At 41.5% G+C, this 16002-nt stretch overlaps 1 protein-coding gene across 3 annotated transcripts in view; it reads left to right on the forward strand.

Moving 5' to 3' along the window:
- LOC311119904 (uncharacterized protein) overlaps positions 1–16002 on the forward strand; it is a 38456-nt gene that overhangs the window by 18703 nt on the left and 3751 nt on the right. Inside the window, exons 1-3 of one of the 3 annotated variants that reach the window (XM_084194557.1) lie at positions 13011–13094; positions 13529–13851; positions 15622–15787. In XM_084194557.1, the coding sequence (XP_084050683.1) occupies positions 13813–13851; positions 15622–15787 (205 nt within the window). In that variant the 5' untranslated portion in view covers positions 13011–13094; positions 13529–13812. Of the gene's footprint in view, positions 1–13010; positions 13095–13528; positions 13852–15621; positions 15800–16002 lie in introns of those variants that run through there. The other 2 variants (XM_084194555.1, XM_084194556.1) reach the window with 2 other exon arrangements.

Below are 16002 nucleotides of genomic sequence, written 5' to 3' on the forward strand. Positions count from 1 at the left end.
ATACACACAGGAGAGAAGCCTTATAGCTGTGTTCAGTGTGGGAAGAGCTTCAATCATTCAGGATCCCTGACTGCACACCAACGCATACACACAGGAGAGAAGCCTTATAGCTGTGATCAGTGTGGGAAGAGTTTCAGGAATTCAGAAGAACTGACTACACACCAGCTCACACACACTGGAGAGAAACCTTACTCCTGTCTATGTGGAAAGATCTTTGCTCATTCAGGGTCAATGAAAAAACACCAGAAAGCACAAACATGTCATCTTTTATCGCCCTCCTCTCCTGCACCGGTTCCAGATCCCTAAATAAAGTTTTAATAGAAAATGTAACAGTTTTCTAAATCTGATTACCATGGTAACCTGTGTAGCATAATATGCAGCTCTGGATCCATTTGTATCAAGTGTCTCTTAGTAGGAGTGCTGTGTGTATGTGTGTGGTGGGGTGGGGGTATTCAGAGCTGTATCTTATTTAATTAACTCCTATTATCCATTAAATAATTGTATAATGTAGAATAATGTTTCAACAATACTATGTGTATTCAATAGATCAATCAATTCAATCCATTATCTGCTCAACAACGGCTAATTATCACATTAATTCTGTTTTTTAAATCTATAATAATAATCTATTTTTTATAAGGAGCATAGGCCTCTTGTATAATTAGTTTGGTCCTAAAAGATGTTCACATATTTATTGTAAATCCCTTCACCAGGTTTTAGTGTAGGTGATGGGACATACGGAAGTACAGAAGCCAATAGCCTATTAGAGTGGTCAAATTAGGTTGTTGCATTTATTTTAACGTATTTTAATAGGGATATCTTTACACTTTCATTATTTTATGTTAAGTGTGCTCCAAAAAGATGTTCACAATTTTTTATTGTGAAGCGAATTATGTGTTGGTTGTTTGGAAGAGGCATCATGGGGGCAGGAAGCCAGCTCTGCCCATCAGTACTTATTGGTCATGTCAACCACAGACCTCACACTCTTCTGTTTTCTCACGGCCAGTAAGGTCTCCTACCAAACTTCTCTCTCTTCACTCTGGAAACACACTTGATAATGTCTTATACCTTACCATTCTACTTTTTTATTGGTGATTTGGTCCGACGAACGCATGCTTGCATGTAAATGTCATTGTAAAACATACATCTGGAATGTGGTTTCATGTTTTCTTGTTTTGTTTTACATTGCTGATTGCATATTCATTTTTAAATATATGTAATTTTTAAGTGTTTAGTTGTATTATGTAGAAGTAACCAGGATAGGTTGTTGCCCTGTGTCTCAACACTCAATGTTATAGTCATGGTCCTGAGAATAAAACAGGTTTAAAACAATCAACAGAGAAACACATTACTTACAGTGCTACACATCTGTTATAATAAGTGCTGTTTCCTGCTTAATTGAAGTATCAGGTGTAGTTTTTCACCAGTTATAAACTTTGTTGTCTATCTTTATGTTTCTAAGGCTGAAGGGAGGGAGATGCAACAATAGCCTTGAGAACATCTGGACTAATATAGAACTCTGTTCCAAGTTGCTGTCAGGTAAAAGTAGAAGATAGCAGACAAAAGGATTCTTAGTGAAAGGGGTGTTGTTGAACGTTTTGTTGACTTTACTCAACTTTTATAGATCAGGTCAAATCTTATCCAGGAACTTTCTGAAATAGGATTAGCCTACATGAGATGTGAGATGTTATGTTGTCATAATGTAATTGAGTTTTGATATTTAAATAGATGTTTGATTGCTCTGGTCTAGGGGTGCATCAGTTGCACCTTGAGACTGGAATTCTCTCCCGGCAACCCCCTAATCCTTATCTGAATGCTGTGAAAACAAAGTAAACGTACTGTAGCCTACACATTTCTTGTCTTTGTAAGAAACGCTGAAGAAACAATAGCTTCCATGATGGATCCGGTAAATCTGGTTTCCTTTTAACAGTATACAGTGAGGGAAAAAAGTATTTGATCCCCTGCTGATTTTGTACGTTTGCCCACTGACAAAGAAATTATCAGTCTATAATTGTAATGGTAGGTTTATTTGAACAGTGAGAGACAGAATAACAACAAAACAATCCAGAAAAACGCATGTCAAAATGTTATAAATTGATTTGCATTTTAACGTTAGTTAAACCTGTAGTCAGCACACAGACAGTGTCAATGTTACGATTAACCAACGTTCGTTAGCTAGCAATCAAGGGCTGACTGTTCTCAAATATTTGTGTAGTGTAAAAATGTAATGTTGGTAATTGGTGTAGTCTGACTACTGCAGTAGGCTACTGCTTGTCCATGTGGTAGCTAGCAGCAAGAAACCCAGATGAGAGAAAGGTGAAAGCATCCAGGCAGCAGAGATGAGCTTGTCATTAGCTAGCTAACGTTAGCTATATTGGAGCTATAAAGCATTATGTTTACTGTTATTTTGAAATAACATCTATATTTTATTGTATACAAGTTATATACATAGACAGAAGGGGGTTAGTTATAAATACAGAAGAAAGACTTACGCAGTGTTGTAAAGTACTTAAATAAAAATACTTTAAAGTACGACTTAAGTAGTTTTTTTTGTGTATCTGTTCTTTACTTAACTATTTATATATTTGACAACTTTTACTTTTACTTCACTACATTCCTAAATAAAATGATGTACTTTTTACTCCATACATTTTCCCTGACACCCAAAAGTACTCGTTACATTTTGAATGCTTAGCAGGATAGAAAATGTTTCAATTCACACACTTATCAAGAGAATATCCCTAGTCATCCCTACTGCCTCTAATCTGGCGGACTCACTAAACACAAATGTTTTGTTTGTACATGCTGTCTTAGTGTTGGAGTGTGCCCCTGCCTATCCGTAAATTTGTTTAGTATAAAGACATTTTAATTATTCATACTTTTACTTTTAATAATTAAGTATATTTGAGCAATTACATTTACTTTTGATACTTAAGTATATTTAAAACCAAATACTTTTAGACTTTTACTCAAGTAAGATCAGGTGGGACCATTATAGCCAATGAGAGGGCAGATATGCGTGTTTCAACTAGTTACCACAGCCACGAAGTCAAACGTCTATATCGTATTTTTATTTATTTAGGGTTAGGCATAAAGTTAGAAGTGTTGTTAGGGTTAAAATCTAATTTTAATATGACTAATGGTAGAAATGGGCGTGATTTATGACTTCGTTTGCGGTAACTTGTGACGTCCAGGCACTACTCCCATATAGTGTTTTTTTTTTGCTTCCAAAGTTGCCGGGATGTCACGTGTTCTACTTTTACAAATACACTCCAATCAAGCTAATCGTTATAAAATGTGTATTCTGAAAAATAAACCAGAAGCCTGATTTTGGGCCCAGTTAACCCTCTTGCTTCGCCTCTTCCTCGCTGTTTGAAAGGAAATGACTGGTATAAGAAATATGGTGGAATCTAGCCCATGCCTCCACCAATCCAATGCTCTTAGATTTGTGGTAAGTAATGAACGATTGAACATTTGAGGAAAAATGAGATATTCTAGGGATGCACCCAAATCATTCAGGGGTGTATGTTGAGGTGGGTGGGGGTGTTCGGAGCTGTATCACACCAGATACTATCTTTTTTTTAAAGGTATCTATGACCAACAGATGCATATTTGTATTCCCAATCATGTGAAATCCATAGATTAGGGCCTAATTCGTTTATTTCAATTGACAGATTTTTTTACATGAACTGTAACTCAGTAAAATCGTAGAAATTGATGTATGTTGCGTTTATTTTTGTTGAGTGCAATAATAATTGAAGAACCTAATTGAATAAAGTAATGCGCTTACTACTGTTTTAGGTGTTCTGTGTCAGAACTGTTTCAACGTGACTTACGCCCATCAGAGTTTCTGTGCTATGAAAAGCTCAACAGTGGAACTGCCCTGCACATATCAACATCCAAGTAATCATGTAGTCTCAGAATCAAACTGGTAAATCTAAAATAAATGTAATGAGGCGCCTAAAATCCTGGGCTCAGTGCCAGAGTATGCAGGTCGTGCTGAGTACCCTGGGACTAAAGAGAAAGACTGCACCCTGAGAATCACAGACCTGAGAGAGAGCGATTCAGCTGACTACAAGTTCAGATTTAAAACACAGTATTCAGAATGGTGTTACAGCTTCCTGGAACAACTCTGACTGTCACAGGTAATATATAATATCTAATTGTAATAATTCATTAGAATCATTCAGACCTGCAGGTGAAGGTGTCTTCCTCCACAGAGGAAAAGTAGAGAACACTGACCTGTAGCACCACCTGTCTTCTGACCGACAACCCCAACCCCACCTACATCTGGTACAAGAACGGACAACATCTCCATGACCGTACTTCCCAACAATACTCCTGTAATACTCTAGTGGTCTGGCGTTACTCTGCAGACAGTTTCTCCTGTACTGTAAAAGACCATGAGGATTTTCTCGCTCCTACAGTGTAGTCTGGACTCACCTATAATAATCATCTTAAGTATCAACCATTAAGGCCTGTGGACCAATAGTAGAACGTGGGGAAAAACAGACAAATCTGTGAACTCTTGGATAGTAACACTAGTAGAAATTATACGGTATAATATAAAAGGTAGAAAATGGCTGATGGTATGTTATTTTGTTATACCGTTTATGATTATATCTTTTTTTATCCATTTTAGAATGAGGCTGTAACAAAATGTGGAAAAAGTCAAAGGGTCTGAATACTTTCCGAATGCATTGTATGTGTCTATATACTTTATTCATTTTAAATGAACCAGTCCAATGCATCTAAAACACTTGAAAATAGTCTCATTATCGTTTCAGGAATTGATCAGATAGATACGTTTTTTTTTTCAGGTGTTCATGATCAGAGCTGTTTGAATGTGACTTACACCCATCAGAGTATCTGTTCCTTGAAGGGGTCAACAGTGGACGTTACTTGCACTTATAGACATCCCAGCTGGCATAACGTCACAGAAGTATCCTGGTTCAACAAATGGGAGTCTGGAGTACTGCAGATCTAAGCCAGGACCCAGAGTATGCAGGTCGTTTGAAGTACCATCCAACTACAGACTAAAACTCCACCCTGAGAATCACAGACCTGAGAGAGAGTGACTTTGCTGAATACAAGTTTAGATTTACAACAACTGAGGTAAAATGAGATACAGCTTCCCTGGAATAACTCTGAATGTCACAGGTAATTCTGCCATTACAGTATTATATAATCTAGTCTAAATCATTATATTATTGGTGGAAATGATGATTGTGCTCTTTTGTCTTCATTTAGCCCTTTTCAGACTTGCAGGTGAAGGAAACTCCTGCCACAGAGGAAGGGATAGTAACACTGACCTGTAGCACCACCTGTACGCTAACTGACAACTCCAACCCCACCTACATCTGGTACAAGAACAGACAACGTCTCACCAACCCAAACACCCAAGATAACTACCTCTCCCTAGACCAAATCAGCAGTGAGGATGCAGGCAGCTACTCGTGTGCTGTAAAAGGCTACGAGAATCTCCGTTCTCCTGTTACATTTGTTGGGGAACCAAAGTCTTTGAAGAATCCAATTGTAGGAATCATAGTTGTTGTTCTAATTCTCATAATCTGTCTCCTTGGGTTCATGTGGTTCAGGTGAGTGAGAAGAATTGACCCTTTTTCACATACTGTTTTATAATCAATGAAAATATTTATATTGCTTGATTGATTGTTGATTGATTTATTAATTGATTAATTGATTAATTAATTCACAAAACACGAAGAAGGCCTCCATTATCCACGTTTGACACACAAGACAGGAGAGACACAGTAGAGAATGGACAGGTGAGTCTGTTGGAATCAGCTGACTGAGAACTCCAGTTATCTGTGTATAGATGGACTCAATGACTGTGGTAATATTTAAGTTTTCACCCCTCATGTTGTCTGTCTTCTCTCCCCATCAGAGAGACTCTAATCCAGTGTATGACAACGTCTCAGGCATGCCCATGGCCCCTACTGCAGCACAGAGACCAATCACAGACGAGCAGGATGACGTTACCTACGCAAGCATCCAACACAGAAACCAGGAAGTGCCTCTGTACTCCACCGTCCCACCCCCAGAAACAGGACCAGGATTTCCAATATGCTACTGTGAAATTCAACAGCCCCAGTGCTGCTCAATAGACATTGGGTTGGATTCAATCAAATCATGGGTAATAGGCATTGCAGCTTTTAATGTAATATAAAACAAATTTTAAATATGCTTTTTGAAAATACTATAATTACTCAATTAGAATTACTTAGATTTTGTCTTGAACTATCCCTTTAAATAAAAGTATATGCAAAACTGTGCAGTCCATATTCTACTGTTCTATTATGGTGCAGTGATGTCATTTTTTACAGTAACTTTTTTGTTGTTTTAATATCCCAAAATAAAGAAACCAACCAGCGTCTGAGATGGGGAGCGGGAGTAGACTTGACAGTATCCCCCCCTCTCCAGCCACAGGACAACGCCGGCCAGAAGGATGGCCCCGAGGGTGAGGAGCGGGCCGGTCCGGAACTGGGATGATGTTGTGATCTTTAATGTCGTCTACCGGAACCCAAACCGCTCCTCCGGACCGTACCCCTCACAGTCCACTAGTTACTGGAGCCAACCCCCATGACGTCGGGAGTCCAGGAGGGATCTGACTGCTTAGGCCGGGCTTCCCTCGATGTCCAGGGGAGGCAGAGGGGGACGGCATCAGCCAGGGGACCAGGAACCACCGGCCTGAGGAGGGAAACGTGAAAAGAGGTTGAGATACAGCAGTTAGTGGGGAGCTGTAATCGGTAAGTAGCCTCATTGATCCCCCTTAGGACTTTGAATGGCCCCACAAACCGGGGGCTCAGCTTCCGGCAGGGCAGGCGGAGCGGGAGGTTACCGGGCCGCCCCTCTGCTCTAGTGGACCCTGGGTTAGGGCACACCAGACACCTCTGAAGCTGGTGCCCCTCCTGGCCGCAATAGGAACAGAGCCCCAGCTGTCTCCGGCGACGCGGAGAGGTGTGTGGCCCCTACCTCCATTGGTTCAAGCTCTGCCTCAGGACAGCCAAAGGAGGGAGGCGAGTGGCGACATAAACTTCTAACCTCCCAGAGAAGATTATCCAGACAGATGGCCATCGAGATGAGAGCATCCAAGGATATGTTGTCATCCCGACATGCCAACTCCGTCTGGACCTTCTTGCGCAGACCACTAAGGAATAGAGTGCAGAGAGCCGGCTCATTCCATCCGCTGGAGGCCGCCACAGTGTGGTGAGGGCGTACTCCGCAGCGGTCTGGGCACCCTGCCGGAGCTGGAAAAGTCACTCACCTCCCTCTCTACCCTCTGGAGGATGGTCGAAGACCGCCCTGAACAGATACATTAACCTTGAATACGAACCCGGCTCCTCCTCTCTCCCAGACGGCAGTAGCCCACTCCAACGCCCCTCCGGTCAGCAGGGAAATGACTGTGGTAACCTTGGACCCCTCGGTGGTGTGGACTCCCATCTGATAGACGAAATAGAGGGAGCACTGGAGTAGGACGCCACAGCATTTCGATGGAGTAGTGGCATATTTCTCCGGAAGGGACAGTCGGGCATCGCTGACCTGGGTGGACGGCTGGGTAGTCTGGGGGGCTGGCTCACTGTGACAACCTGTGGTTGGAGGACCTCGGCGGTGGAGAACGCGGAGGACCTCCTCCATGGCCGTACCCAGTCTTGCCAGCTGGTCGTGGTGTTGATGGAGTAGATGACCTTGTTCGTTAACTGTCTGGAAGAGGGTTGAATCTTCTGCTGCTTCCATATTGGGAGGTGTTATTCTGTAACGTATACACCGGGAGTCAGAAATCAGGTGCAGAAAGTGAGTTTTAATACTGAACAGATACAAAAGTACAAACATGGAGTGTGTACTGAACGTGAGAGGAAAACCAATAACACCTAAGGACTGATGACAACAGGGGCTAAATAAAGAGGGAGTAATCAGGGAAGTGATGAAGTCCAGGTGTGCCTAATGATGAGGCGCAGGTGTACGTAATGAAGGTTGCCAGGTGTGCATAATGATGGATTGCCAGGACCGGTGGTTAGTAGACTGGCGACGTCGACCGTCGGAGAGGGGGAGCGGGAGTAGACGTGGCAATTGTCAGATTGGGTAACTGGGGGGCCATGCCTTGATGGGTAACTGATTAATACAAAATAAACAAATAAACAGAAAAATAAATAAATGTGACTGGTCAATTTTATGAGTCAGGGGCTGGGCCCAAGACACATTTTTTATCCAACCACAGGAGCTCACGCTCAATGTTCAAAATACACCAGAGAGCTTAATTTAGTCAAAAAAATTACTGTGGATTAAGTTTAAGTTTAATCACAAGCACATACAGGTAAATGCCGAGCCCTTTCCCAACAATGCAGAGTTCAAAAGTAAGAAAAAAATTTGTTAAGGAAAATAGTAACACAATACAATATCAATAACGAGGCTATTTACCGAGTCAATGTGCAGGGGTACAAGGTAGGTAATTTTGGTAATATGTACATGTAGGTAGGGGTAAAAGTGACTAGACAATCAGCACGTGTGTAATGTTGAGATGGAATTGCCAATCAGTAAAGCAGAAGCCAAGGGGTTAATAAGAACAGTGGTTAAAAACAAATGGTAAGAGAGAGAAAGGGAAGACGCCTTTATAAGATCCAGGAAAAGGTGGAGGCAGGGAGGTCCTCAGGCCGAGAGAGAAGGGAGGAAAGTGTAGTCACAAGGTTGAGACTGGGACACACAAGGCTCAATAGTACATTGAATCTGGTGGGGAAATATCAGACTGGGAGGTGTGATCATTGTCCGGAGGAGCTGGAGACAGTAGAACAATGGCAGAAATATGTGAGGGAAAGGGAGCGATTGTTATTCGTTTTGAGGAGTAATGGGGTTGAAGAGCCAGGATTAAGTGAACTGCTGGGGAAATCTTCAGGGGATGTAGTATTTAAAGACGTATTTCGTTTCCTTAGGGAGACAAGAACATTGGGCAGGATTTAGATCTTCACTATCTCTGGTCCACACTCCAGTCCAGTTGGTGGCGGTATTGCACCTTAAAGTTGGTTGCCAACAACTAAATAAAATGCACAGAAGATAAAACCCATATTTATGTTTATTTATTTTCCGTTTTGTACTTCAACTATTTGCACATAATATGACATTTTAAATGTCTTTATTCTTTTGGAACTTTTCTCATTTTAATGTTTACTGTTCATTTTCTTAATGTTTAATTCACTTTTGTTCATTATCTATTTAACTTGCTTTGGCAATGTAAACACATGTTTCCAATGCCAATAAAGCCCTTGAATTGAAATTTAATTGAGAGGAAGAGATAGAGCGATCTTCTGCACAGATTGTGCCAGACCTGGGCCCTGACAGTTAATCTCAGTAAGACCAAAATGATGGTGTTCCAAAAAAGGTCCAGTCTCCAGGACCACAAATACAAATTCCACCTAGACACCGTTGCCCTAGAGCACACAAAAAATGATACATACCTCGGCCTAAACATCAGTGCCACAGGTAACTTCCACAAAGCTGTGAACGTTCTGAGAGACAAGGCAAGAAGGGCCTTCTATGTGTAGTAGTGTGATGTTGTTCCCCTAGATTATGCACCAAGTTGCACACAAGGACCAGTTCAAGTAGGCCAGATCAAGAGGGGATGTTAATAATTTAGTAATAATAATAATTCAATGTGTTTTCTTTATTTAATTACAGCTGCATAGCTAATGTTATTTTTCGGTGTACAATATTTTTTTTGATATCTATATTGTAAATACACCTAATTGTAAAAGTTTGGTATATTTTGGTTTGGTCCATCGCGGGTTATCTGTACTTACGTACCCTCTTATTATTCTCTTTTGCCTGACCTTCAACTAGCAAGGTATGCTGTCCTTGGCTCCGTAATTGGTAAATATAAAACTGTGGTAAAGTTACACAAAGTGCTGTTACGCAACTATAGGTTTTGTTACTATGTGGACAATATAAACGATTTATGTTAACAACTTTCACCGAGCTTGCTAATTAGGGTACCTATTGTAACTCGTGAGTATTTGGGACAGTGTTTGAGTGAGTTTCTATGTGCTCACGCAGGTGCCTGAGAGCTGTGACTGTACCAAGGGCTAACATATTGTGTGTTGTCTCTTTGTGTGCAGGTCGAATAAAAATGATCCAACCATCAGAAGTAAAAGTACACAACGCAGAACGAACCACGCTACAAATGCCATCAAAAGGAACATCAAATTCGACATACCAATTAGGATCTGGTAAAAAATACTTGAATCAGTTATAGAACCCATTGCCCTTTATGGTTGAGAGGTCTGGGTTCCGCTCACCAACCAATAATTCACAATATGGGACAAACACCAAATTGAGATTCTGCATGCAGAATTCTGCAAAAATATCCTCAGTTTACAATGTAAAACACCAAATAATGCATGCAGAGCAGAATTAGGCCGTTACCCGCTAATTATCAAAATCCAGAAAAGAGCCGTTAAATTCTACAACCACCTAAAAGGAAGCGATTCCCAAACCTTCCATAACAAACCCATCACCTACAGAAAGATGAACCTGGAGAAAAGTCCCCTAAGCAAGCTGGTCCTGGGGCACTGTTCACAAACACAAACAGACCCCACAGAGCCCCAGGACAGCAACACAATTAGACACAACCAAATCATGAAAAAACAAAAAGATAATTACTTGACATATTGGAAAGAATTAACAAAAACACAGAGCAAACTAGAATGCTATTTGGCCCTAAACAGAGAATACACAGTGGCAGAATACCTGACCACTGTGACTGACCCAAACTTAAGGAAAGCTTTGACTATGTACAGACTCAGTGAGCATAGCCTTGCTATTGAGAAAGGCCGCCATAGGCAGACCTGGCTCTCAAGAGAAGACAGGCTATGTGCCCACTGCCCACAAAATGAGGTGGAAACTGAGCTGCACTTCCTAACCTCCTGCCAAATGTATGACCATATTAGAGGCACATATTTCCCTCAGATTACACAGATCCACAAAGAATTTGAAAACAAACCCAAATTTCATTAACTCTCATTTCTACTGGGTGAAATACCAGTGTGCCATCACAGCAGCAATATTTACAAATTGCATGACCCTCCCCTGGAATATTTTTTTTTTTTTACAAAAATCTCCCCCTGACTGAAATTGAAAAAGCATGACCCTACCCCGGGAAACACAGTAATTGCATACATTTCTGCCTGTCCCTAAAGTATAATGGATTTATACTATAGTCCAGTTGGAGGCGGTAATGCAAGATATTGGATGCTAACCACCATTAAAGTCCACTGAAGAAGAAGAGGAAGGAGGAGGGAAGAAGAAGAAGAAGATCTGGATGTGTTGTAGGTTGTTGTGGGCCAAATGGGAGAGCCTCGTAAATGGCGTTCCTTGATAAAGCAAGAAACAGATGTATGTCAGGAGAAGTGCAGTATTATCATAAGGAGACTTATATTGGAGGGAAAAGGAGAGGCAGAGGAGGTCTAAGAGAGAGAGGGAGGAAGATTGTAAGGTTGAGTCGGTTAAAAATGGCGGAAAAAAGGGAGAAGGTTTGTTAAAGAAGAATGGTAGAAAATGTAAGCAGAGTGAGCTGAAGACAGGAGAAGAAATGGAAGTGAATGAGGGTGAAGTATCGGAGGTAGTTGGTGTGGTGAAGTACTCGGAGGCCGAGGCTTGCACAGAGGGTCAGGATAAAGATGACAGTAGGAGTGAAGTTTTTGGAAAAAGTGGACCCTTGCCTTTTGGCTGATCCATTTGTGGTTTCAAGATGGGTGAAAAAAGCTTTGTGTATAGTGGAATCGGTGAGGGTAACCAGAAGTGGTCTAGTGATAATTGTTTGTGTTTCGTTGGTCAGAGGGAGAAGGCGCTCAGATTTACACAAATGGGGGAAACAATAAGAAAAGGCCACCATTGAAAGGAGTGATTACTGGGGTAGCAGTAAATGTAAAAGTGGACCAACTGAAGGGGAAGATTCCCGGTGTTTTTGATGCTCGTCGTTTGGTGCGACGCAAACAGGGTGGTGAGAGTGGGGAAACAGAAGAGTCATTGTCTGTTCTTTTTAGTTTTGAAGTTGAGTCTTTGCCTGACAAAGTGAAGTTAGGATATATCAGTTATCCTGTACGAGCTTATGTGCCAAATACATTACAATGTTACAGGTGTCAAACTTATGGGCATGTGGCAGCAGTATGCAGGAGGGAGGTTCCAAGGTGTGAGTATTGTGCAGAAGGGCATGAGACAAAGGAATGTGGAGCATTGGGGAAAGTAGTGGTATGTGCCAAATGTAGGGGTGCCCATGGGGTTGGGGTTCAGAAATGTCCCGTGCGAGAGAGGCAGGTTGAGGTTTCCAGGGTAAGAGTAGTGAAAAAGTTGTCGTATGCTGAGGCAGTGAAAAAAGTAGAGGAAGATGGGTCAAGTGGGAGGAGTGGTGAGTAGTAGATATGGTCCTCTGTAGCGCAGCTGGTAGAGCACGGCGCTTTAGAGCACGGCGCTTGTAACGCCAAGGTAGTGTGTTCGATCCCTGGGACCACCCATACACAAAAATGTATGCATGCCTGACTGTAAGTCGCTTCTGCTAAATGGCATATTATTATTATTATTATATGTACCAATACAGAGGGATAGTCCAACAAGTGATTATATGTTTCAGTAAGATTAGATTTTTAGCATTTATAACAATGATTATTAATTGTACTGCAGGGATGGAACGTAAATTGAAGAAAATTGAGGTTGTGGTGGCAGCTGCAGAGAGGTATTTGGGTGTGCGAGACTTGACATCAGAAGAGTTACAGGGAGGGTTAAGTGGTGATGTCCCATCATTTCAGGTTGAGGGCATGAGGTAGGAATTAATATATTTAAATAGTGGAGTAGGGTGGTGTTAATTATTAATAATATTTTTGAATTTGTGATTATAGTGTTAGACGGTAGGGTATTTCTTTACTTCATTTCATTTTTCAAACAGAATATAAGGGAGTTGTACTCCAGTCTAGTAGGTGGCGGTAATGCAACCGCCGTTAAACATCAACGAAGAAGAAGGAGACTAATTTCGTCATTGCAAATCTTTTCCTATACGTGAGATAATTTACTTGTTCTCTGTAATATCGTATAGCGTTGGAATGCAGGGATGGAACGTAAGTCACAGAAAATTGAGATTGTGGTGGCAGCTGCAGAGAGGGATTTGGGTGTGTGAGACTTGACATCAGAAGAGTTAACATGGAGTGTTAAGTGGTGATGTCCTATCATTTCAGGTTGAGGGCATGAGGTAGGAATGAATATTTGTAACTAGTGGAGTAGGGTGGTGTTAATTATTAATAATATTTTTGAATTTGTGAGTGTAGTGTTAGATGGTAGGGTATTTCTTTACTTTATTTTAATTTTCAAACAAAATATAAGGGAGTTGTACTCCAGTCTACTAGGTGGCGGTAATGCAACAAATTGGATGCCAACCGCCGTTAAACCTCATCGAAGAAGGAGACGAATTTCTTCATTGCAAATCATTTCCTATATGTGAGATAATTTACTTGTTCTCTGTCATATCGTATAGCTTTGGAATCGTGACATGACCTACTGTGGAGGAAAATATGCAGGTTTCTGGACTCATACCCTGACTCTGAGAAGGGATTGCGTTACGATTAGTTTAGGAACCGCGTGACCTAACATGACAACGTGAACGCGATTGTTCTACAGTCTGCTGGGTGAGGCGTTATACGTTCCTCCATTCATTGCCGAATGGGATTCCTAGATCCTCCTTTCTCTAATATCTCTGCAACGAGCTCTTAAATCGAGATAGCTGTGTATTTTGCTATTGCATGACCAGTGTGAGCCAGAATGTCTGATGAAGAAACAATAGCTTTCCCAATGGATCCGGTAGGTCGGGTTTCCTTTGAACAGTATAGGCCTGCTGTATAAAATGTACAGGCCTAGTTTTTATCATATTTGTCCCCTGTAGCTCAGTTGGTAGAGCATGGCGCTTGCAACGCCAGGGCTGTGGGTTCGTTTCCCACCGGGGGGCCAGTATGAAAATGTATGCACTCACTAACTGTAAGTCGCTCTGGATAAGAGCGTCTGCTAAATGACTAAAATGTAAATGTGATCCTCCACATTCATCTGTTTCGAGTTAATGGCTGGACAAAAAAAAGACTGTAAAACTTGTTGGGATTTTTTTTCCTTCAGCAAGGTAACCTACTACTATATCATGGGTAGGAATCTGTGTCTAGTACTTAATGATCTCTCCCTCCTCCCAAAGTGTGCACTTGTTCACCTCTACTGATTTGAAAATCAGATTATCCATTATATGACCAGATACTCGGAAGTGGCCACTCGCAATGAAAATACACCATCTTCTGTGGGGTGTATCGGCGGTTGTCATCGAAAGTTATGGTGCATTACGCCACCTACTGTAATGGAGTGTGGGCCAGAGACAAGGATCGAGGAACTAAATCCTATATGACAGCCTTGTTTCTCTTAAAAAATATAAATATTTGAGACTGTATCTAACGATGTTCTACACAGTATGCTTATCAATCTCAATTCCTGTACCCCATTGTCCCTCATACAGTTTCAGTCTCTCTCTTTCCCTATCATACTGCCCACACTGTATCAGTACATGCTTCACTGTCTCTGTTTCCTGGCAGTAATCACACCTTCCTGTTGGATGCTTTCCTATCACATTTAATGACTTATTCAGCTGGCTGTGTCCCACCCTTAGCCTTGTAAGGATGGCCTCCTCTCTTCTGTCCATTCCTACCATCCTCCCCTACTTTACTCTGTACCTGGAATAGGGGCGGCAGGAAGCCTAGTGGTTTAGAGCGTTGGGCCAGTAACCCGAGCCGACTAGGTGAAAAATCTGTCAACGTGCCTTTGAGCAACTTAACCCCAATTGCTGGAAAAATGGAAGGCAGTAGTTACCACAGCCACAAAGTCAACAATATAAATTCATGTAACAGAAATGTGCTTTTTTTTTTTTAAGGTTAGGGTCAGGTATAAGGTTAGCAGTGTGGTTAAGGTTAGGTTTAATATTACATTTTAAGAAAGTAAATTGTTGAAATAGGTGTGGTTTAGGAATTTGTGGCTGTGGTAACTAGTGTCGACCTGGCACTAGTGTTTTTCTCAAAGTTTCTGTCATGTCACGTGTCCTACTTTTATCAGTACACTCGTAACAACCTAATCATTACGAAATGTATTTTCGATCAAATAAGCCACAAGTAGCCTCTTCCTCTCTGTTTTGAAAGGAAATGACTGGTATAATAAATATGGTGGAAACTCTGACTAGCCCATTTTTTTTTTTTTTTTTTTTTGGTCATTTAGCAGACGCTCTTATCCAGAGCGACTTACAGGAGCAATTAGGGTTAAGTGCCTTGCTCAAGGGCACATCGACAGATTTTTCACCTAGTCGGCTCGGGGATTAGAACCAGCGACCTTTCGGTTACTGGCACAACGCTCTTACCCACTAAGCTACCTGCCGCCCATGCCTCCACCAACCCAATGCTATTAGATTTGTGGAAGTAGTGAATGATTGAACATTTCAGGAAAAATGAGATATTCTAGGGATGCACCCAAATCAATCAGAGGTGTAGACTAAATTAATCAAATGTTTGGTTTCATGATAAACTGTTCAATGTTTATTGTGGCCAACAGGACAAAGCTAGCCCGTTCCCCTCCACCCTCCCAGAGTCCCCAGGTCAAACGCCTCCCGGTACCGCTTTACTGCTGGGTCTGGTCGACTGCAGGAAAACACCGGGGCAGAGTGGAACTGAGAGAGGAGGAGGAGAAGAGAAGGAAGATGGAGATTTGATTTCATTAAGTAAGAACCATGGTGTGTAGATTAGACTACAGTCTGCTTCTGTAACAATAGTGGAGGTGCATAAAGATGGCGGCCCGCATGTACTTACCACAAATTCTTGTTTTGCTAAGTTCACTGTATTGTACATTTCTCTCCTTTACTGTTTTTTGGTATGGTCATTAGCAAGTAAACCTGATCCCAATTTTAGCTTCAAGACACCGGAAATGTGAAAATCC

Source organism: Coregonus lavaretus (genome assembly GCF_964263955.1).
Source record: "Coregonus lavaretus genome assembly, contig: HAP1_SCAFFOLD_55, whole genome shotgun sequence".
Lineage (NCBI taxonomy): Eukaryota > Metazoa > Chordata > Actinopteri > Salmoniformes > Salmonidae > Coregonus > Coregonus lavaretus.